Source organism: Pelobates fuscus, chromosome 9, assembly GCF_036172605.1.
Source record: "Pelobates fuscus isolate aPelFus1 chromosome 9, aPelFus1.pri, whole genome shotgun sequence".
NCBI lineage: Eukaryota > Metazoa > Chordata > Amphibia > Anura > Pelobatidae > Pelobates > Pelobates fuscus.
The window spans coordinates 154,617,412-154,640,354 of NC_086325.1; the positions used below are offsets into that span (position 1 = coordinate 154,617,412).

A 22,943-nucleotide genomic window follows, 5' to 3' on the forward strand; every position below is an offset into this window, starting at 1 on the left:
AAACTGCACTTTTATCAAGTAAGACAGAGGGGTCAGACACGCTTTTAGGCCCTAAGCCAGGGCTGCCCAACAGGTAGATCCCCAGATGTTGTAGGTTTACAACATCTGGGGATCTACCAGTTGGGCAGCCCTGCCCTAAGCACTTCTGCAAGGGATTTGAAATGTTCCTTTAAATTTCTTAGACTAACTTTTAATATCAGCTGAAAAGATAATTTTGGTGTGAAACTTTGCTAATTGTATTAAAATAGTCTGGTTTTATTTCACCCCCTCCTCCCCCCCCCAAAAAATGAAAGAATTTGATATAGCTATTAAATAGGTAATATTTTTTGTAATTCCCATGTCCCCTTAAAATGTTTTCTTTTTATTAAACTCCTCTGTCTTTAACGTGACCTTTTCCAAGAAGCGATTATTTTCTGGTTTTCTCCTGTTGTCTCTTGACAAAAAGCGAGGGATTGTTAAACATGTGACCTTGTTGATTGGCAGTAGGCTATAGAGTTTGCGATTCAAGGTCATCGGTTTGAATCCAGTCCAAGCTGGAATGCCGAAAATAATTAATTACCTTCTGACAGATGTGGCCTATTTGACACAACCTGGCCGTTTTGGTCCGGTTCCTGGGCGGCAGATGTCCGTTTCATATCTACTCATGTCACTGCAGTTCATAATCTCTGTATTGTGGCCACAAGTACAAAGCAAGCCTTTCATCAGAACTGTCCCCTTTTCAGCGATAGGCTTGTCGGACAGCTTTAGACATTTCTGTCATTTTGAGGCTCAGAGGTTTGGGTAAGAGAGCATTTTTTTTTTTTTTTTAAATTCTTTATTTTTTGTTGTGCAGGTAGGCATACGACATTTCAACGCCACAACAGCGTACATAATATCCATATACCGGTAGCTTAAGCAGTGGCATGAGTACGTGCACATTTTTTAAATACAAACAGTATAACAAGCTTAACATTGATGAATATTGATGAACAATTACTGCTGTGTAGTGTAGCATGTGGGTGAGGTAAAGTTGCTTAGTTGTACTCTAGTGCAGTGTAATAAGTACTGGGACATACAAGTCTGCACGGAAAACTAGGCTGACAAGCCAATCGAGGATATAGCAGACAGGTGAGTGTCTCGTTAAATGTATTAGGAGGGCAGAGAAATACGTGCTTATCGTTTTGAACGAGATTGTCTATGCAATGAACAGTGTGTTATCAGGGTAGATATGTGTATAGGATTATAGCGTTAAGTTGTGAGTGATTGCCACTCTGTGAGCCAGTGTAGCGAGTATTAAAGGCGGTAGGCCTCTTGTTAGTGTTAGCTGTCGCCTAGTGGATATATGTGACCTCAGGCATTAGGTTGTTAGGTATAAGGCGATGGCACGTCTAAATAAGCATCTAGAGCAGTACAATTGCAAATTAATACTTGCAAATAAACATGTTGTTATATAGTTGTTCTGGGTAACGCTATGACGTTTAACACACTTTCCCAATTCTAGTATTCAAAATTGTGGGTTGTAGTTAATTCACATAAGGCCTATGGTTCCTTCCTGGTATAGTATGCGGTTTAACATAGGGTGTTTACCACCAATGCCTTAAAAATCACAATTATGTCCCCAAACTGGTATGACTGCCACATGAATAAAGGAAAAAGGAAAAAACAAAAAAAGGAGAGAAAAAGAAAAGCATTCTAAGTCACAGCATGTCCCCATTAGAAGTAAGTTTGAACAGGAACGTGTATGATAGACTGAGTTATACGGGCTGATTGCTGTGTACAGAGTTCTTCGAAACATCCTGGGATATGTACTTCTACTTATTAGTCACAGCTACTGCAGAATATAAACAAATTATAATAAATCATAAATTATATAAATGTACATCGTTTCTTGGGATAGGAATGTCCGCCGTTGCCTCTGACGAGTATGCCAGGTCCAGTCCCGGATCAGCCGACCCCGCACATGGGTCATTTGGGATAGACAGTCTCTGCAGCTGGGGAGGGCCAGGGTTCCTCTCTGGCTTGACCGTGTTCGGCAGTAAGCTGTATCGTGGCTCGGTAGGTTGCTGTATACCTTGCTTGCAGAGTATAGGCTTGCTGGTCTAAGTTGCCATTTTGATTTTGAGGCTCAGGTCAGCGGCTTGTTTCGGCCCGCGGCCATGCCCCAGAGTGAGTCAGTCAGAAAGTTAAAGAAAGTTAAAGAGAGTTAAAGAGTGTTAGCCAGTGCCCTGGCTGGGCTTCTATTGAACATACTTGTTTAGTCTTTTTCGGTGTTCCCTGTCGCTTGTTGAGAGCGAGGTTCTCCCCCCACCTCAGGCCCAGACAAGAGCCTGTGTCTTGTCGTCGGTCATGGGATTGCGGAGCTTGGAGGTTGCACCCTTCGGTTCCATCTATGTGGTAACTGAGGCGTAGGTAACCGGCGTGGTGCTCCGTGGCCTGAAAGGGGCAGTGTTCGCTGGATCCCAGTTGTGGCTCGGGGTGGCGGGGGCACCGGGTCCTGCTTGGGAAGGTAAGTCTTGTGGTAGGCCCAGGGTTCGGAGAAGGGCCGCTGCCTCCTGTATGCTGTGGATTTGGTGCGTCGTATTACCCTGTTGTATCAGAAGCGTGTGCGCGGATCGCCAGCGGTAAGGAACGTTGTTGCGCTGGAGTATGGAGGTGAGAGGCCGAAGAGACCTGCGCCAAGCCAGAGTTCCACTGGACAGGTCGGCATAGAAGGTTAGTTTGGTGTTTTCAAATTGTATGGGGGCTTTACCCCTGACGGCCGTGAGGACCTTCGATTTGTCAGTCCCATTTTTGAAGGCGAGTATGGTATCCCTTGTGGCTACCTCTGGGGCCCCAGCCGGTTTTGGGATCCGAAAGAGCTCTGTGGGTGTTATGGCGTTGGCTTGGCCTGTGGGCAGTATGGCGGTCAGCATGCGCTTGACCACGTGTGGTAGGTCCGTCTCCGGCAACCCCTCTGGGAGTCCCCTGACCTTGATATTGAGTCTCCGTCTTGCGTCTTCCTGGGTTGCGAAACGCCGTTCATGTAGCATATTTTGTTCGCGCAGGTCCTGTAAGTCTCTCCGCAGTGAGGCGATGGTATGCTGCTGTTCTTGGGAAGAGGCTTCCAGTACTGTAATGCGGCTTGTCAGGCCCTGCAGCTCTCCCCTTAGTGCTGTGACATCCGCGAGGATGTTTTTTTGGAGGTCTGCTAGCAGGGTTTTTAACACCCCAGTGGTCACCAGGTCTGCGTCTGGGTCCTTCCGTGGTCCGCTGGGTTTTACCTTTGGCTTTGGGTCCGGGGTTGGGAGGTATTCGTCACCATCCCCCTCGGAGTAATTATCAGAAAAATCTGAGCAGCCTCCGTGGAGCTCCGCCATCTTGGATCCGCTCGGGCCGCACGCTTGCCGCCACATGTCTGCTATCGTGAGTCCTGGGGCCGGTTTATTCGGCAATTGCTTCTTATGTTTTCGTCCCATCAGGGCTGGAAGGTTCCTGTTTTAGGTTAATGGGTGTTGGGGGTATTTTCTGTCGGTTTTATGTTAAATTTCTGTCGTTTAGATCGGAGCTCCTAAGATGTGCGTCTGCTTCTCTCCGCTGTTAGGCTCCGCCCCCCCAAGAGAGCATTTTTAAACCTGTTAGGTTATCTCTGAACATATGCTTACATGTGTCATATTCGCAATTGTCTTTAGTGTAGTTTCCAGAACAAAGATATACATATTTATATTTATTAAGGTGGATGTACCAGCTCTTCTTTATTTTATTTTTATTGATATAATTAAAAAGGTAATTGGAAAAAAATATATACATTTTAAAAAAACATTCTTTTTAAGTTTTTCGGTACCCTAATTTGCATTAAAGAGATACTCCAACCATTGTAAACACCACAGCCTGATGATGTGAGGAGTACCTTTGCGCCGTTCCCCGTAAATGGGCAAAACCGTTTTAAGATGGTTTGCCCTCTTACCTGGTCTTGCCGAATGCCAGGTTTATGACATCCGGCTTTTTCAGAGTTGCAGAACCTGGATGTTGATCATGCTAGCCATTCCATGGATGATGGCATCAGCTGACTGCTCTAAACCAATGTTCTTGTTCTGAACTGGCCGATGACGTCCATTGTCGCTGCCGCAGGTGGAGTTACATCTCCGGCAGCAAAGGGGGTTAAACTCTGTATGGGCAGCATTTCACAGCAAGACACTACACATACAAGCTCCAGCCACCATGAACACTTCAAATAACTGATGTGGTCATGGTGCTTGGAGTAACACTCTTAGACCAGGAACTGGCTCCCAATATCTTTCTAAGGGAAAGTGATTGTGTGTGTGTGTGTATAATATCAGTTGCTCACTGACGTCTAATTGAAAGCAATGGCAGACTGTTTTCTCCTGTGCAATATAGCCTTAATTGCCTTGCCACTCATTGTAAAATGAACAGTGATTGTTTTTTTTAGTTCTTTATTTTTGCTGTGCATATGATTACTGAAAGGCTTGTGATGCCGCCACAGCTAAAGCAGGCACGCTATTGTCATATATAGTAAAACATTAGCATTGCATTGAAACAGTAGCACAAGTTTAAAAGAAGATATGCACAACGTTATTTTTGTTAACATAATAGTAGCACAAAATCAGACTTAGCTAGTAGCCGGGTCAGGGGTTTCAAGAGTAGCACAAGGACTATATTACTCAGAACATATCATAAGGTACCACATTAATCAGAAGCAGAGCTGAGCTAGCTGAGAAGTTACTATGGTAAATAATTGTGCTGTTTAAACATATTGCATAAGACGAGCGAACATTATAAAAGAAAGATCCTGCCTGTAGAACCAGTATAAAAAAAAAAAAAAAAAAAAGGACACATGTGCTGGTTGTCAAATTCAAGAGAAAATGTTAGAGCCCAGGATGGACTCTTGGCACAAATGAAACTGAAAATGCCCCAAGAGAGTATGACAGCTCAGTCAGATTAGCCAGTCATCCAATATCTAGCTTGCTTAACTGGGCCATCCAGACAGGCACTTTCAGTAGGCCTAAGAAGAGATGACTCTTGGCCCAGGTAGGCCTCGCTGATAAATCACCACGCTGGATATGACACATATGCCTTGTGTAGCTTGACATGGATGCTCTCTGTGCCTACCCTCCTCTCCCTCCATATTTTGGTTGACCTGATTTATGGGAAAGTTGGACCCAGAAGCTTTGGCATAGTAGGTCAAAGGCTGCTAATACCCAGCTGTTGTGATTCTGGTCATGAAGTGGCCATCTTGTAACAATGGGGCCTCTGCTCCAGAGATCCCTCAGGTGCTCCACTAGCACTGGGTCCTCCTGTGTAGACCGGGATTACCCCCACAAGACCAAAGGGGGGAGACAGGGGCCCTGATTCAGGATTCCAAGAGATTCAATCTCGTTAACATCAGGTCTATCCTGTATTCCTACCAAGTGTTCTGCTTTAGAATGGAAAGTTTTATTTTAGTTCCAAATAATAATAATAATAATTTCACATCCTTATGTCCCTCATTTCTACGAGTTCTTGATGGCCACTAGAGGCGCTTCCTTCTCTAGAACAGAGTGAAACTCTGTCCTGGAATATAATGCTGTTGATATAAGCATTTGGTTGGAGGAGCCCTGCGTTTGGCTGTGCATGCCTAGTTCTAATTCATTGCTTTTTAATATAATATATAAATAATAATAACATACAACGAAAACCATAATACCCTGCGGGAAAGCTGAGTAACGTCTGAGGATAGAGCCACCTATTAGAGTTTCTCGATATGTTCTAGCCATTTTTTATAATCCGCATATTTAGACGTGCAAATACCCATCTCCGTTTTAATCTAAATCCATTGCTTTTCTATGACAAGAAATGGATTGGAGGAGATCGCGGGTGATGTCGGCTTGCATGTCGATCCCAATAGAAGAGTTGCTGGGGGCTGCCGTGGTGGAATTCCGGCGCTAAAGGAGGCCAGTAATAATTCTTTAACTTTAATATTTTAATGCCATAGAAGGGTGGACAGAAGAAAACCTATAGTCTCGAAATAAAGATTGTTATTTTCAAGACTATAGTTCTCCCTCTTTATTTGACCTGTTGGAAGGCACGGGAAAGTCTATCTATAGAGCATTTTGGTACAAATGGCCTGTCATTGTTTGTTTTTATAAAGCTTAGATTTCTGGACTGGGGTAACTCTGCAGATTTCTCGTCAAAGCCACTATGTTCCTTTTAATAGATAACTTAGGTTTCACTGTTCCGCAACCTTTCCCCACCACTATCCCCTCCACCCACAAAATAATACAAATGTAGTATCAGTCTGATATACCACCACTTTGGAAGCATAGCCTTCTATGACGAGAGTGGATTATACTGTTATCATTTATCAGCTATCATCCAGGTCTACAATCTGAAATTAAATTAAAGTCTGATAATTGATCCTAAACCATGGATGTTGGCTGAATTGCTTATTAGAGGTGCAAAGAACAAGAAAAATAAAATAAAAATCCTATGTAGGTGAGCTAGAGATTTATATGTAAAAAACATGTGTATTGTTGTAAACTAAAAATACAAAATACTTCCATTTTGCTAAAGAGTATATTGATACATACCAACCAAACATTACTGTGAGTTTTATTGCTGTGGAGCCCTGTGATACACTCATACACACTGCACATTACTGTGTTTTATTGCTGTGGAGCCCTGTGATACACTCATACACACTGCACATTACTGTGAGTTTTATTGCTGTGGAGCCCTGTGATACATTCATGCACACTGCACATTACTGTGAGTTTTATTGCTGTGGAGCCCTGTGATACACTCGTGCACACTGAACATTACTGTGCGTTTTATTGCTGTGGAGCCCTGTGATACACTCGTGCACACTGCACATTACTGTGAGTTTTATTGCTGTGGAGCCCTGTGATACACTCATATACACTGCACATTACTGTGTGTTTTATTGATGTGGAACCCTGCACATTACTGTGAGTTTTATTGATGTGGAGCCCTGTGATACACTCATACATACTGCTAATTACTGTGTGTTCTATTGCTGTGGAGCCCTGTGATACACTCATACACACTGCACTTTACTGTGGGTTTTATTGCTGTGGAGCCCTGTGATACACTCATACACACTGCACTTTACTGTGGGTTTTATTGCTGTGGAGCCCTGTGATACACTCGTGCACACTGCACATTACTGTGAGTTTGAATGCTATGGAGCCCTGTGATACACTCGTGCACACTGCACATTACTGTGCGTTTTATTGCTGTGGAGCCCTGTGATACACTCATATACACTGCACATAACTGTGTGTTTTATTGCTGTGGAGCCCTGCACATTGCTGTGAGTTGTATTGCTGTGGAGCCCTGTGATACACTCATACATACTGCTAATTACTGTGAGTTGTATTGCTGTGGAGCCCTGTAATGCTCATACATACTGCTAATTACTGTGAGTTGTATTGCTGTGGAGCCCTGTGATACATTCATGCACACTGCACATTACTGGGAGTTTTATTGCTGTGGAGCCCTGTGATACACTCATATACACTGCACATTACTGTGTGTTTTATTGATGTGGAACCCTGCACATTACTGTGAGTTTTATTGATGTGGAGCCCTGTGATACACTCATACATACTGCTAATTACTGTGTGTTCTATTGCTGTGGAGCCCTGTGATACACTCATACACACTGCACTTTACTGTGGGTTTTATTGCTGTGGAGCCCTGTGATACACTCGTGCACACTGCACATTACTGTGAGTTTGAATGCTATAGAGCCCTGTGATACACTCGTGCACACTGCACATTACTGTGCGTTTTATTGCTGTGGAGCCCTGTGATACACTCATATACACTGCACATAACTGTGTGTTTTATTGCTGTGGAGCCCTGCACATTGCTGTGAGTTTTATTGCTGTGGAGCCCTGTGATACACTCATACATACTGCTAATTACTGTGAGTTGTATTGCTGTGGAGCCCTGTAATACTCATACATACTGCTAATTACTGTGAGTTGTATTGCTGTGGAGCCCTGTGATACATTCATGCACACTGCACATTACTGGGAGTTTTATTGCTGTGGAGCCCTGTGATACACTCATACACACTGCACATTACTGTGAGTCTTATTGCTGTGGAGCCCTGTAATACACTCATACACACTGCACATTACTGGGAGTTTTATTGCTGTGGAGCCGTGTGATACACTCATATCTATGAGATCATTATCAAGCCTCTGCTGAAGGTATAACATGACATATATTCCAATATAATTTTGCATGAAAACTGTACATTCTAAAAGCGATATTATGTAATCATTCTTCATGTAACCACTAGAGGGAGCTGTGTAACCTGTGAATGCTCTACCCATGCACACTGAGACAAAACATTTCAACATTAATCAAATCACTAAATAACTGTAAATCCAAAAAGTTTAGCAAGGTGCATCTGTAAGAATTTTTACTTCCATTTCTTTTAGAGAACTGTCTGACCTGTCTGGTGTCATTGCTGAACAATACACTGACTACCAGTTGGGTTGGATTTCTATCCTGTAAATCTTCTATGAAAAGGTTCTCCTACTGTAGTGTTAATTTAAAGCCTTGACTGCCACTCGGTCCCTTCTCTGACGTACAATTAATGTATGGAAACGCCTTACGTTCTCTACTGGCCCAGAGGTGACAGCCTGCTTAATGAGCTATTGATTGGCAGAGAATCATGGGACTTGTAGTACTTGGACAGCTACAGTTACCTACACGTATGCTAAGAAGATTGAGTTCCAATAAGCCGGTCCGATCAACTCAGTCCAAGAAGGTCCATTGTATTTTTTTTCTCTCTCTAATTAGCATCTCATCACGCTATTAACGTAAAGTTAAAGACAATTGAATTATATATAGAAATCCATGAATGCGTGTTGGAACTGGGCTCATCAATTGACTTCTCTGTCAGTCTGCCAATTAGGGTTAGTATTAGATTAGCATTTTTGTAAGGGGTGCCCTCGAAGGCACAGTAGGACTAGTATTACTTTTGCTCTTTCTATCTTACAGGAACGCATTGTAGGTGCTACCAACCCCGTCTAGCTCACAAAATATAGCTTTCCTTAAAAACACCTAACCAAGGCAAAATAATGGGGTTTGAGTTACAGTATATGGTTATATACATTGCATAAGCCAACGTACCCCATGTTTGAGAGGTCCTGTTCTAGCAACCTAGTGCCTGCTTTTATAAGATTAGCCCACTCTTTCCTCCTGGGGTTCTCTGCAGTGCAAGGTTAAGTAGATCCCTGCAATGAGGCACCTGTCACAGAGGGCTTCACCCCTTGGTTTAGCACAATTTCTTGTCACTGGTGCCTCATTCCAGGCATCATATATTCATACTCAAACTAGCTGTTCTAAAATAAACCTAATGTGCTTTGTATGGAATGACTGCAAGCTGCCCTGGAGTGTTTTTTCCTCTGTACTCTGCTTTGAAGCAGTGAATGGCAATAATTTGTTGTCATGGACTTTATAGCACTCAAGATAAACTTGTGTGATATATATGGTTGGTATTCAGTGCAAGTTTTCTGAATTTCCAATGTAACAAGTATATCTTGAAAATCGATACATTTTTACAATTTATTTTTATATATCCAGGTACGCATGGCAAAAGAAAACGACCCTTTATGGAAGCCCACTTTTATTGTAAAGCCTGACGGGGGCTGTCAAGGAGATGGCATCTACCTCATTAAGGACCCTGCCGATATCCGCGTCATGGGAAATATGCAGAATAAACCCTCGGTAGTCCAAGAATACATGAGCAGACCCCTTTTAATGGACAAACTTAAGTTCGATATTCGCCTCTACGTCATATTAAGGTCTTTGGAACCCCTGGAGATATATGTAGCCAAAGAAGGACTCTCTAGGTTTTGCACTGAGCCCTATCAGGAACCTCACCATAAAAACCTTCATCAAGTATACATGCACCTTACAAATTACTCTCTTAATATCCACAGTGGAAATTTCGTCCACTCGGACAATGCCCATACCGGCAGCAAGAGGACATTTTCCAGCATTCTGTACAGGCTGTCGGCCAAAGGCGTGGACATCAAGAAAGTGTGGTCAGATATCATTTCGCTTGTGATTAAGACCATCATCGCACTGATACCGGAGCTTAAAGTGTATTATCAGGCTGATATACCACCAGGAAAACTTGGACCCACGTGCTTTCAGGTAAGCCTGCTTTTACCACCGTACAAAAAGATAATAATAATTAAAATTATTACATCTGTAAATGTATTGATAAACCATCATTAAAATGTTAGTAATGTTAAGTGTCAAAATAAGACTTTGCTTTAGCGCATGTTTCAAAATGTCGGCAGACACAGTGGGATGATATTTAAGGATGGGTGGGAATTTCTAAAGGACTATAAAATGGCAGAGAATTACTACTTGAAAATGAGCAGAAAGCAGAAAGCGCAGTCTGTTAGCTGTGGTTAACCAGCCTGAGTTTCAATTATTTTATAAATCTAGGTTACTATTGACATATTTAAATTGGGATTTGTTTTTTTCAAATTTGAAATATTACTTAAATCATCCTGAGTTATGTAGATGTTTTACTTTTTTTGTGAAAATACCGTTAACGTAGGCTGTTGCAAAAAGTCAACTTTGCCACTTGACAGTTGTGGTAGCTATATCACTTAATGCCGGCATTTCTAGGCACCCTAACGTATCAGGATTTAATGGAATTACTTATATTTAAGCAGGATTGCTATTAAGCAATCAGTAATTGTGGCCTTGATTGTTAATAAAGCCGTGTTATACTATTTAGGCGCCAGCACAAGAAGGCATGACCACGAGACTCTGCCCATTTGCCTATTCAACGTGAGAGTCTAATAATCTTCCCATTCACTCTGGGAACTGCAGAGTTTGCCTATTCAATGTGAGATTCTAATAATCTTCCTATTCACTCAGAGAAATGCAGAGTTTGCCTATTCCACGAGAGGGCCTAATTATCTTCCCATTCACTCTGAGAGCTGTAGAATTTGCCTATTCAATGTGAGAGTCTAATACTATTTCCATTCACTCTGGGAACTGCAGAGTTTGCCTATTCAATGTGAGAGTCTAATAATCTTCCTATTCACTCTGGGAACTGCAGAGTTTGCCTATTCAATGTGAGAGTCTAATACTATTTCCATTCACTCTGGGAACTGCAGAGTTTGCCTATTCAATGTGAGAGTCTAATAATCTTCCCATTCACTCTGGGAACTGCAGAGTTTGCCTATTCAATGTGAGAGTCTAATAATATTCTCATTCACTCTGGGAACTGCAGAGTTTGCCTATTCAATGTGAGAGTCTAATAATAATCCCATTCACTCTGGGAACTGCAGAGTTTGCCTATTCAATGTGAGAGTCTAATAATCTTCCCATTCACTCTGGGAACTGCAGAGTTTGCCTATTCAATGTGAGAGTCTAATAATCTTCCTATTCACTCTGGGAACTGCAGAGTTTGCCTATTCAATGTGAGAGTCTAATACTATTTCCATTCACTCTGGGAACTGCAGAGTTTGCCTATTCAATGTGAGAGTCTAATAATCTTCCCATTCACTCTGGGAACTGCAGAGTTTGCCTATTCAATGTGAGAGTCTAATAATTTTCCCATTCACTCAGAGAACTGCAGAGTTTCCCTATTCAATGTGAGAGTCTAATAATCTTCCCATTCACTCTGGGAACCGCAGAGTTTGCCTATTGGAGTGCCGGAAGTTGCCTACCCGTGCTCTACACCCAAATAACCGACCCATTCACTTGAGACTCTGTATATCTGTCCATTCATTGTTGGCGCCTGAAGACTTTTTTTTATTTCCACAAACCGCATTCCATAGTTATTCTGGACACCCCGCCCCATCCCCCCTGCCCTAGGGAACCCGGCTGGACCGTCTGTATCTATACATGCCTATGCATTGGGATCAGGAAACCGCGTATTAATTAAAATTGAATTCTGTATTGCTTGATCCAGAAGGTGTCATTTTCCATAGCATGTTGAATGGTGTCTTAATTTGCTTTCTTCCATTCTGTTATAAAAAAAAAAAAAATACAGTCTGGGTGGTTTCAAAAGTATTCTGCAAAACAAAAGGAATGATAAAGTGTTAATTAGCAGCCATTTAATGAACAGAAGAACACTTGGGTTATTCACAAGTGAATGTGCACTTTTTTGCTACAAAATGTTTCTAAGCTAACTGGTGTAATCAGATACACAATGCATGCAGACATTAAGAAATAACTATAATGACTGCATGCAGACCCTCGCATTATTCACCGCTCTGAATGGTGAGACTCTTGCATTAAGCACGGGGATGATTTCTATAGCAGTTTGCATCTTTGCTGCGAGTTACGAGCATTAAGAAACAGTAAGGTGAGGGGTTTTGTGCTGATGTACTTCTATTAGCAATTAATGTATCTGGAATTATGTCAAAGAAGCAGAGGGTCAAATTGCAGTTTAACATTTCTGGGAAGTATTTATGCCAGACAATTTATTCCAAAGGCAATATGCAGCCACAATGGATATATGGTGTTAAAGGTTATCGTCCTAACGGCATCGTTGTCTCATTGGTTGTAATTGATCTGATTGGTTGTAGAATATTTCACATTGTTACACATTGTGTCACATAAAATTAACTGGAATTCAAGTAAACCTGAATTATCCCACGATCTGTTAAAAATTCCTAAGCTTTTTTTAATTTTACTTATTTTTTGTCCCTCCAAAAGAAGTGTCCTCAGTCCAGTACACGTAGGAACAAATTAACAGAAAAACATATATAGTGAATATGAGTAATTACTTTAGTAGCAGTTCATACCCACACATATGTATGTACTTGAGAGAACGAGTGGGAGTTATTCACAGATTTAGATAAATGGATTGATGCAGCTAGAACAGTTATGAGTGACACCATATTCAGGACCCAAAGTGGGTCAACTGGGATTTCACTCGTAGCTCCATTAACTGCTCAAATGCAGAGGGGATTCTGTATCTCAATCTTTGTCTGATCTTGTCGGGCACTAAGTGATTCTGGAAGGAGATATATAACCGAATTCACTTATTAGCAAAAGTAAGACTTAACTTGTCTCCTGAGAAAACCCTGTTTGGCATTCTTCGTGCATTTAAATTGAATAATTCCGAGGTTATTGAGATGGTTGTAGCTGTAGATTAAAAAGTCCACCCCACACCAATTTATACACGCAAAGGCTACAACTTTACCCCTTCGGAAACGCAAATGGAATTACACTTTCAGGATAGACTGGCTGGCAATAAATACCAAAAAAAATTCTGATCATCTTATTGCTTGATGGAATCTTGAAAGCTCAGCTTCAGAAGACATTCCAGGTTTTTAAATGGTACTTACAGCTACTAGTAACTGGGAACTGCCAATTCATCTCCCATAATGTGTACCATGAAAGGCTCTAATAATGGGTGATCTGTGATGGTATTCCAATTCCAATGGAGACAGGTGTATGCATTTTATATATTTTTACCCTTTTTTGTACTTTTATTTTGGCTAATGTAATGAAAACTTTATACATTTATGTGGCATTGTGTCCTCTCCCAAGCCTGTTAAAATTTGTGCTAATTAGCGAATAATCAATAAAAATGGAAAAGCTAAAAAGAAACAAGACGTTTACTGAAGCCAATCTGGATCGAGTGAACAAACAATTTGGAAAAGGGAACAAAGGGTTAGCTGATGGGCAAGGCAGGTCCATAGAGGTAACGAGGCTAGAACAGAATTGTACATAAGGAGAACAAGTACTCCATCTAAGAGAATGAGCGAACCGTTCCGAGCACTTATGGAGAGTTAATGACACCAAATTCAGGAAACCACATCCACAGAGTGCTCTGATTTCTTGACATGATTAGTTCGGCCTCTTAGCATCAAAAGCAGTCATCAGTATAAGACGTAAGGAAATGAACGTAGAGAACTAATTATGATATGCACAACATGTTTTTTTTTTTTTTTATTTCTTACACAGTTGTGTTTAGTCCTTACTACACAAATAGATTTTTAATTATAACAAAAACTGTCTGTCACTGACCCCCCTACGCTTATAGTCTGGAAACAGGCGAGCAAACCAGGCGCCCCGCTGTAGGGACGACAAAGAATAGAGGGAGAAGAGGATGTGGTGTCATTGTGCAAGTCACACTGCAGAAGGGAAAGAGCAAAGTGTTACGTACACACAGAACTGCAACACTGACATACACTAACCACGTTTACCGCTTATGCCCTGTGCCATGCCAACACAGAGGAATGTGGGCATATTCATTGAGACACCTGTGCACTAGCACTGAATATTCCGGAATGCTTATACTGAATAAAAAATATACACCCGGGGGTTTCTAGTGCTAAAAAAATGGGGCGGTGATTTTATATATATATATATATTTCAGCTTTGGAAATATAATATTTGTTAGATTACTCACTGCAAGGCAATTGGTTAGGCAAAGCTTATAATATCATGACAGTCCGGCCACAACACCTGTCTTAAAGGGTTCACATCACGTAGATTTTTGGATACAGACATTAAAATATGAAATCAGTTTTGACTGCTGACTTGAAAAAGGTGTCTGATGACTAATCAGGAACAGGTAAAGATTCAAACTATAAAGCTTCATTTTATCTAAAATATATCATTGGAAATACTTGATATTTTCCCATAAGTTCCTATATTATCCCTTCTAGACTTTGGAAGGATCATATACCCTTTACATGATTAATATGGTTTTCCTTCTCTCCAAGATTTTAGGGTTTGACATCCTTCTCATGAAAAACTTGAAACCTGTGTTACTTGAAGTTAATGCTAACCCCAGTATGAAGATTGAACATGAACAAGAGGTGAGACATGTTTTAGCCATAATTGATTTCTAATGAGTGTATCCTGTACATGCTACAGTATATCGCCAAACCAAATAAAAAGCTGAGGATCTGCAACAGTGGAGGAGAAGAGGTGAGGTAAGACAGGGTAAGAGGACTACGTAATATGAGTTTGTATCAGCAATACAAGGATATGTAGGGGTCAGCCCTCAGCGCTATTCGAAATAATAGTCCAAAATTATACTTATAAGATCGCACTGCACTCATACAGCCCGTAAAAACCATGGTTTACCTTTATTAAGGGATACAGCTCAAAGTAACCAATCCGTGTTAGGAAAATAATGGCAAATTAAAACTATCGTCTGCGGACCTAACCGTATAAATATAGAGAGAACACGGACTGAGCCCAGAGTTGATACATAGATTGTGAGTGACTTTGTTACCCGAGACTCACTATTTATTTTGGCCTTTTCACTTTTTACCATGCCTGAAACTGCTGAGCAGCACATTCATCTCTGGTTAAATGGTCTTTTTCATTTGTACAGGGGTCTGGAGCTCCACTATTTGTGCACTCAATGTAGGAACGAGATTCCCGGGTCATTCTAAAAATTCCTAGATAAAATTTCCTGGGCCGGTAACCGGTAGATTTCCATTTATTTTTCTTCTTCCAAGGGTAGTGGGTGGAAGGGAAGGGCATGGAATAAATGGCATTTGAGCCATCTCTGAAAGTGAAGTTTTCAACATCAAAGGGGGCAGTACCATCCAAAAGTGTCAAAACCAGGAACGGAGCTGTTAGATCCAAACGCCACTTTGGAACTTTGACCCAGAGCCTTCACCAATCTGCAGTCAGACCAGGAGTATAATTGCAAATAATCTGGAATGTGGATCTCTGATACATGATTTAGTTATGTACCTACTGCATAATGGGAATGACATTTACAGCATCCTTCCTCCAAGGGCCGGACTGGGGATACAAAGCAGCCCTGGAAAAAAATCTATGCCAGCCCCATGAGTCATTGCGCCATATATTGTCACATGTAATATGTAAGGTTATGTCTTGCCACCCCAGATGATTGAGTAATATATAAATTCTCAAAACAACAGCACATGGAGAGACAAAACAATATAAGAACAGCCAGGTGCAAACCATATAAGCGCTCCCTCAAGTGCTTTAAATATTCAAATGTATATAGAATATAGAATGCACACCATAACAATCTCAAAAAAATATTTACATTTTATTATGTACAAAAGAGTACCAGAATGAAAACATATAAGAAAAAATGAATGTAAACAAAGTAACAGAAGTAAAGGCAGATACAATAAAATAATAGTAATAAATAAACACACATGCATACATATATATATAAGTGTATCTTCAAACAAAAATCTTCAAACAAAATTAACACTGCCTAGGTGCAATCCCGCGTCAAACATATATACTAATAAATAAAGGGAGCACACTAGGGCTTCTATTAAGTGGAAACATAGTATTTACTGTATCAAAGCATAATACAAATCCTGTGCAAAAAAATCGACGTTTCGACCCTCCCGGGGTCTTTATCAAGATCTTGATAAAGACCCCGGGAGGGTCGAGACGTCGATTTTTTTGCACAGGATTTGTATTATGCTTTGATACAGTAAATACTATTTTTCCACTTAATAGAATCCCTAGTTTGCTCCCTTTATTTATTAGTATATATATATATATATTATTATTTTTTTCCTAAAATAAAATATTGTTCCTTTCAGAGTAAAACCTTTAATTATACAGTAAGCATACTCACATGCAGACACAGACAATCTCACTGACACACACAAGCTCATTGACACACACAAGCTCATTGATACACAGCCTCATAGACAAACAATCTTACTGATATACTTAAGCACATTACACAAGCTCACAGATGCACACACATAGGCTCACTGACAGACAATCTCACTGACACACACGGTATACACACTAACGTAGTACAGACAAACTCTGACATGCACAAGCTTTCTACAGACAAGCTCTCTGTCACACTCACGCTCACTACAGAAAAGCTCACTGATACACACATGCTTCCTACAGACAAGCTCACTGACACACACAAGATCACTACAGATAAGCTCACTGTCACACAAATGCTCACTACAGACAAGTTCACTGACACACACATGCTCCATACAGAAAAGCTCACTGACACACATATGCTATGCTATGTATGAAAGTTTGTAATAAACAAGGTCTAGATATTCTGTGGCCACGCTTTACTTTTTTTCTGCGAACGTGTCATTGGCAAAATGCCACACCTACAATGGAACAGATATGATGATATGCTTCTAAAACCTCGCTTTAGAGGGATCTGGTTATATATGCAGTGGAGAACCTCAGCATTATCAAACTGTTCCAAAACAATCTGACAGAATTCGTGAGTGGTATGCATCGATTAGTAGAGCTATAATCAATGACCCACGTACACACAAAAACTCACTCACTAGCAGGCAGACGCACACGCAAGCAAGCTCACTGACTAGCAGGCACACGCACAGCTTAATGTAGTGGTTCGCGAATAGGGAGCTGTGCTGTCTCTGCTCTTTTCCCCAGCGCGCAGCTTAATGAGCCTCGGTCTCATTAAGTAGCACGCGAGGGCGGGGAAGCAGAGCAGAGACAGCACAGTTGTCCCTCCAGAAGCCTAATTGCGGCCACACCAGCTGTCTGTCCAGCTCCAGGTGCCGCGGCCTACTGGGAAATTTCCCGGTATCCCAGTGGGCCAGTCCGGCCCTGCTTCCTCCTGACTGACTGTAAAGTATTTAGTTTTAGAACACTGACAAGTAGCTACTAACTCTTTGTATATATCCTGTACACAAACCACCTGGTAAATACAACAATCAGATACCTACAACAGGGGAATTCATGAAATAATGCAACACTTTTAACCCCTTAAGGACCAAACATCTGGAATAAAAGGGAATCATGACATGTCACACATGTCATGTGTCCTTAAGGGGTTAAGACCGACTAATTTACATAGTTACTTTCAAATTTAAGGTTTAAAAAAAATTATAATAATAATTGTTTCTCTCAATAAAGCTTTCGCATTTATCGTAACATTCTCATAGAAACTGTAATACCGATAACTGAAACACACTGCAAAATAGCTTGTGGGCCTTTTCTGTTTAAATAGCAGCTAAATGCTGGCTGCTGTTAATAAATTGTTTCTCATTAAGTATGCTAATCTGCAATGTTTCACACAATATCAATATTGCGTGGCAAATATCACCTGGCTGATTTTGTAATTCTGTCTTGCTTTACTCGTTGAAGCTGCTTCCAGGTGTATTTGAGAATGTCCCTAGCCTTGTGGATGAAGAGGTTAAAATTGCTGTAATCAGGGATACCCTCCGCCTTGTAGACCCCACCAAGAGGAAGAAGAGCCATAGTCCGTAAGTTGTTTAATTTCATCATTTATGTAACTGCTTAGTTCCTTGTACTCTGAGTTTATCATTGTATTTTTCATGTTTCCATTTATAACATCTATCAGGGGAAAACCAATAATTGCCAATGGAGTAAATGTATCACACTAAAAGATGCCAAAGACCATTTTTTGAGAAAGTTTCCCTTTTTTTTAATCTAGCGGAGCAGCCATGTTGGATATGAGTCTACTGTTACCTGACTAACTGCTGCTCTTCCAAACTTGCCGGCTGCTGCAGGTAAACACAGGCCAATCACAGCAACAGACAAGTTAGTTTGAACTCCAGATAACAGTAGAGTTGGTCCCAACAGGTATCTGAGTTGGACACCGGTTGCTAGGTGTTAATGTTGGTACAAATTATATATAACAATATATACAATATAACAGTGAAATATGACAGATTAGTTATATAGAGGTAGGGGCTGTTAATGGTACTGTCTTCTTATACAATGCTAAAACATTTCAATACAATAATGTACAAAATAATGCATTATTGGAGACCATTAAATGCATAAAACGCAATTGGAGTATACTGAGCCCCCTCTTGCAAATAAACAAGAATCCAAACAGAAATGAAAATTTGTGGAGCAAGGACAGGAAAGGTAGCAAAGGGAACAGGGGGAATTCGGCCAAAGAATGACAGTATGTATTCCAGCCAATCGTAGCCATGCAAAAAGAACACTCCAACGGATCATAGCCATCGTCCTTCCAAAGTAAACTTAATGCAGTGTGAACTGAATCTGTCAGTGGAAGTAGTAAGGAGCCATTAGGCCTAATTTGCCATTTACTGCAGGATTATATTTGAATGCACTTCAGTTCATCCATAGAGTGAAGCTCTTCCATTTATATAAACCACAAACTCAATGGGGGCTGTCTTGTTGCCTCTAGAAAAGCGGAATCAATTGTTTTCCAACATTCAGATTGCAAATGGTAAGCGAGTTCTTGTACCGGGCGGTGGGGACCTTTGTACGGTGGAGAAGTATGTCTGCTAGTGTCAGAGAACGGTTTAAAAATTTCATGGATTTTGGACCAAAAGAGGCGTATGTTTGGGCAGTCCCATCATATGTGAAGAAAGGTGCCAGGCTTTGCAGAGGAGCGCCAACAACGGTTTTCGTTAGCATTATCTATTGTGTCCAGGGACTGGGGAGTGCAGTACCACAAAGACAACCATTTATATGCGGATTCCTGAGTTTTCACGGAGACTGAGCATTGGTGTGTAAGGTCATCGATCTTTTGCCACTGGACTGCAGTAAATGTCTCACCAATAAGCATCTACCCCTTATCTATGAAAAAGGGTGTAGTGGTAGGTAGTATTGGAATTACGATTTTTTTTAATAGTAAATAAATAGGACACCCCATTATCGAGGGAAGTGAATCTGTTGCACGCCAGCTCAAATGAAGTAAAATCTCGAGAGAGTAAGGGTTGTTAAGTTATTCTTGAAATATAATTTTGTGAGTGTTTAAATAAGTGCAGAACAGATGTTGCTTTTCCCCTCTCAACAAGCTAAGGAGTTTTAGGCCTATAGCAGAAACATGATGAGCCATTGGTATTATAGCCAGTATCAATGGGCCAGGGGGAACTCCAGGTTATAGGATATGACAATTCTAAGCATTGATGTGCCAGTTTTGCATAGTGGCCCTGCTAGTCTACCCATAATTTTAGGCTAGACTAATTGATCACCTGATAGAGGTTGAAAAAGCAGAAGGTTCATTATTACCACATGGGTTCTCTTCAACTAGGAAATATGAGGGTAGAACCATTTTCCCATTCGCATATGAAACAGGCCAACTGAGGAGGAAAATCATTAGCAAACACATCCTGGTGTCTAGCTTTTAACTAAATATCAACATATTTGATCCTTGACTCAGACCAATTAAAAGGGAAGCTTTGACAGATTGGGAGTGTCTGCCTCTGGGGCAGAGAGACATTCAAAACAATCGACTTAGTGAAGCCAATTTTCAAGTTGGACGACTGTAGTCCACAAATGCTGCCATTATGTTCGGTATGGAGGTAGTTGGGAGTACATAAAAAAAACAGACGGTCATCAGCATATGCCACTACCTTATGATGTTCATCTCAGTTTTTAAACCCATGGATAACTCTCACTGAGAGCCCTGACGTGTACCATTTATAATAAAGAAAGTTTGCGTAAATGCACCATCAACCCATAAAGTGCCTGGCACAAAATAAGTAGAGGTCCAAAACCAATCTGTGTTATAGTAGCGAACAAAAAGTCCTATTTACAAAAACGCGCACATAACCCAGTAGGGAGCGTAAAATAGTGTGCATGGCCGAAGAAAGTATGAAAGATCTGGGGCATTACCATAAAAATATTAGCGTGTGATGGCAGCAAAATCGAGAGAAAACATGTCCGGAAAGGCCAAGGAAACCATACAAAGTAAACTAAGGTAAATACAATCAACCTCCCGGTGCAGAGCATTTGCAAGGGGCGGGTCATCGACTATCATTGAGCACATGGCTCCAGGGATTCATAGATAAGCATTATAAGGCCTAACAGGCATGTTACGAACGCTGGTATTTCGGATACCCGTTTGTTCGCTTTCTCCCGAACTGCTAGAGGCTGAGTGATTATAGCTCACAGTTTGGGTGTTCATTTGAACGTTCTCCCGACCAAAATACAGCATACAAGTAAATCCACCAAGTAATCAGACGCATACCCAAGCATTGACCTGAACCAGATGAAGGGTACAACAGGAATGTTTTTATTCAGGCCAGTTGGCCGACTTTTATGGAAGACAAGAGTACAGTATACACGCCCACAGAAACTTCCACAACACGCCCCTTACATTCCTGAGTCACAATGCTTCGACATAAAATATAAAATATCAAAAGTACATAATAAAACCCATACATATTATAGGGACCCCCACAAATAGCATATCCCCGGATAGCTTGTATCAGAGCACCCAAGTTGTCCAAATAGCGCTCAGATCCCACGAACACAGCCGTATCGCCACCGGGGTAAAGATTTGACCGACCTGTGGGGATATTTATGGGATGATAATATTAAACAGTCGAGAATTGCCCACTATTTCAATTCTTTTAGATCTGAGATCGTTATCATGTAAGTGAAATGTATTCCATACAAATAAAATCACAATTTGTTATAAAAAATATATATAATTTATTGTGTCAAATAATAATAATATTAGGCAGCATGCATGATAATAATCAGTGAATATTTAGTATAACATGAGTATGCAATACAATGGAATGACTATACACAGTAAAAATCTACAGCACCAACTCTCAAGACTTTAGATTTCACAGACAGAAAGTTAAACTCCAGCGAACAGCCATAAAACCTTGGCTAACAGTTAAGTCACCTGAATAACCCTTTCAATGCTGGCTAGATCCTCCTAGGCATTTAATATCCTATTCTTATGTAATTTTCAATCAAAATAACATTTAAACCAGTTCATTAATCATTTCCTGGAACCATCCAATAAGAATAATCTACCAGATTCTATAAGCTGAATTTTAATTTGCCTAAAAAGATATCTTATCTTATTTTAGAGCAAATCAATACATCTGGATAAAAACATCGGTATGCTAACACGTGATAATGTCACACTAATATATAATTATTCTTAATTCCACCTGCAGAATGGAATGTTTATAACTATATATTCTTTAGTTAACTAAGATTTCTAAATATTGAAATCTAACCGTGATTTATCCAGTCATATATCATGCTATTATATTTTTAATTAATTTAGATTAATTAAATAAAACCAGGATAATTACCAGTTAAGTAGATGTTCTCATCAGATGAGTAGGTAGTCCCAGGATTGGTTGTATGGAGGTGTGTAAGTAATAGTAAAAAATAGTGTTGCTTAGAAAGTAAGAGTAAAATACCAGTGTATTCTAAGTGTTTCTTGAGTTGTGTCCTAGAGTGAATATCTGTCATGGATCTCTCTGCATGTCCGAATCTGAAAGCCCAAATTCCTCCATTAACTTCAACTCTTCCAACCTCTCCCAACTAACTAAGGGTAAGAAGCAGGCGTTCACGAAGTTGACCGGCGTTCGGGAAGTCGAGTGTCCGATTTGGAGTTCCAGACACTTGCCGACCAACTCCCACTGCCTCTTTTCGTGCGGTTTTCTTTGAACTTAATGAGCCAGGGGATTGGGCGGTGTTCGGTAGTTTTATCTACCGAACCAAAAAAATACGAATGAGAACCAAAGTATGTAGTTTTCTTTACATTGCTCCCCCCCTAGTTCCATGGAACTGCATACCCGCCTAGACCCTGCCGGGTTTGCTTGGGGATGTCCGGGGAGGTCAATCACGGTTCCAACTCCGTTTGCTGAGATAACCCATCAGCGTTGCCGTTCTGTTTGCATGGCCTGTACTTCATGGTGAAATTGTAGAGTTGCAGTGCCAGGCTCTAGTGCAGCAAACGGGGCTATCTCCAGCAACTCTGTTCAACCAGATAATGGTCAGTCATCAAAGTAAAGGGGCGACCCTAGAGATATGGTTGTAACTTTTTTAATGCCCATACAAGTGCCAGACATTCCTTCTCCACAGTGGAATAGCTGACTTCTCTGGTCAATAGTTTACTGCTGAGATATGCCACCGCGTGTAGCATCCCGTTGTCCCCCACTTGACTTAGCACCACTCCCAGCCCAAACATGGATGCATCTGTGTGGACAAGAAATGTTTTAGTATGGTTTGGGGCAGCCAAC

The 22,943-nt window shown here is 40.9% G+C and overlaps 1 protein-coding gene across 1 annotated transcript in view; it reads left to right on the top strand.

Annotated features, from left to right (window-relative positions):
- Positions 1-22,943, top strand: part of TTLL11 (tubulin tyrosine ligase like 11) — a 170,200-nt gene that overhangs the window by 41,797 nt on the left and 105,460 nt on the right. Inside the window, exons 4-6 of the mRNA XM_063432818.1 lie at positions 9,577-10,152; positions 14,706-14,801; positions 18,091-18,209. Of these exons, the coding sequence (XP_063288888.1) occupies positions 9,577-10,152; positions 14,706-14,801; positions 18,091-18,209 (791 nt within the window). The remainder of the gene's footprint in view (positions 1-9,576; positions 10,153-14,705; positions 14,802-18,090; positions 18,210-22,943) is intronic.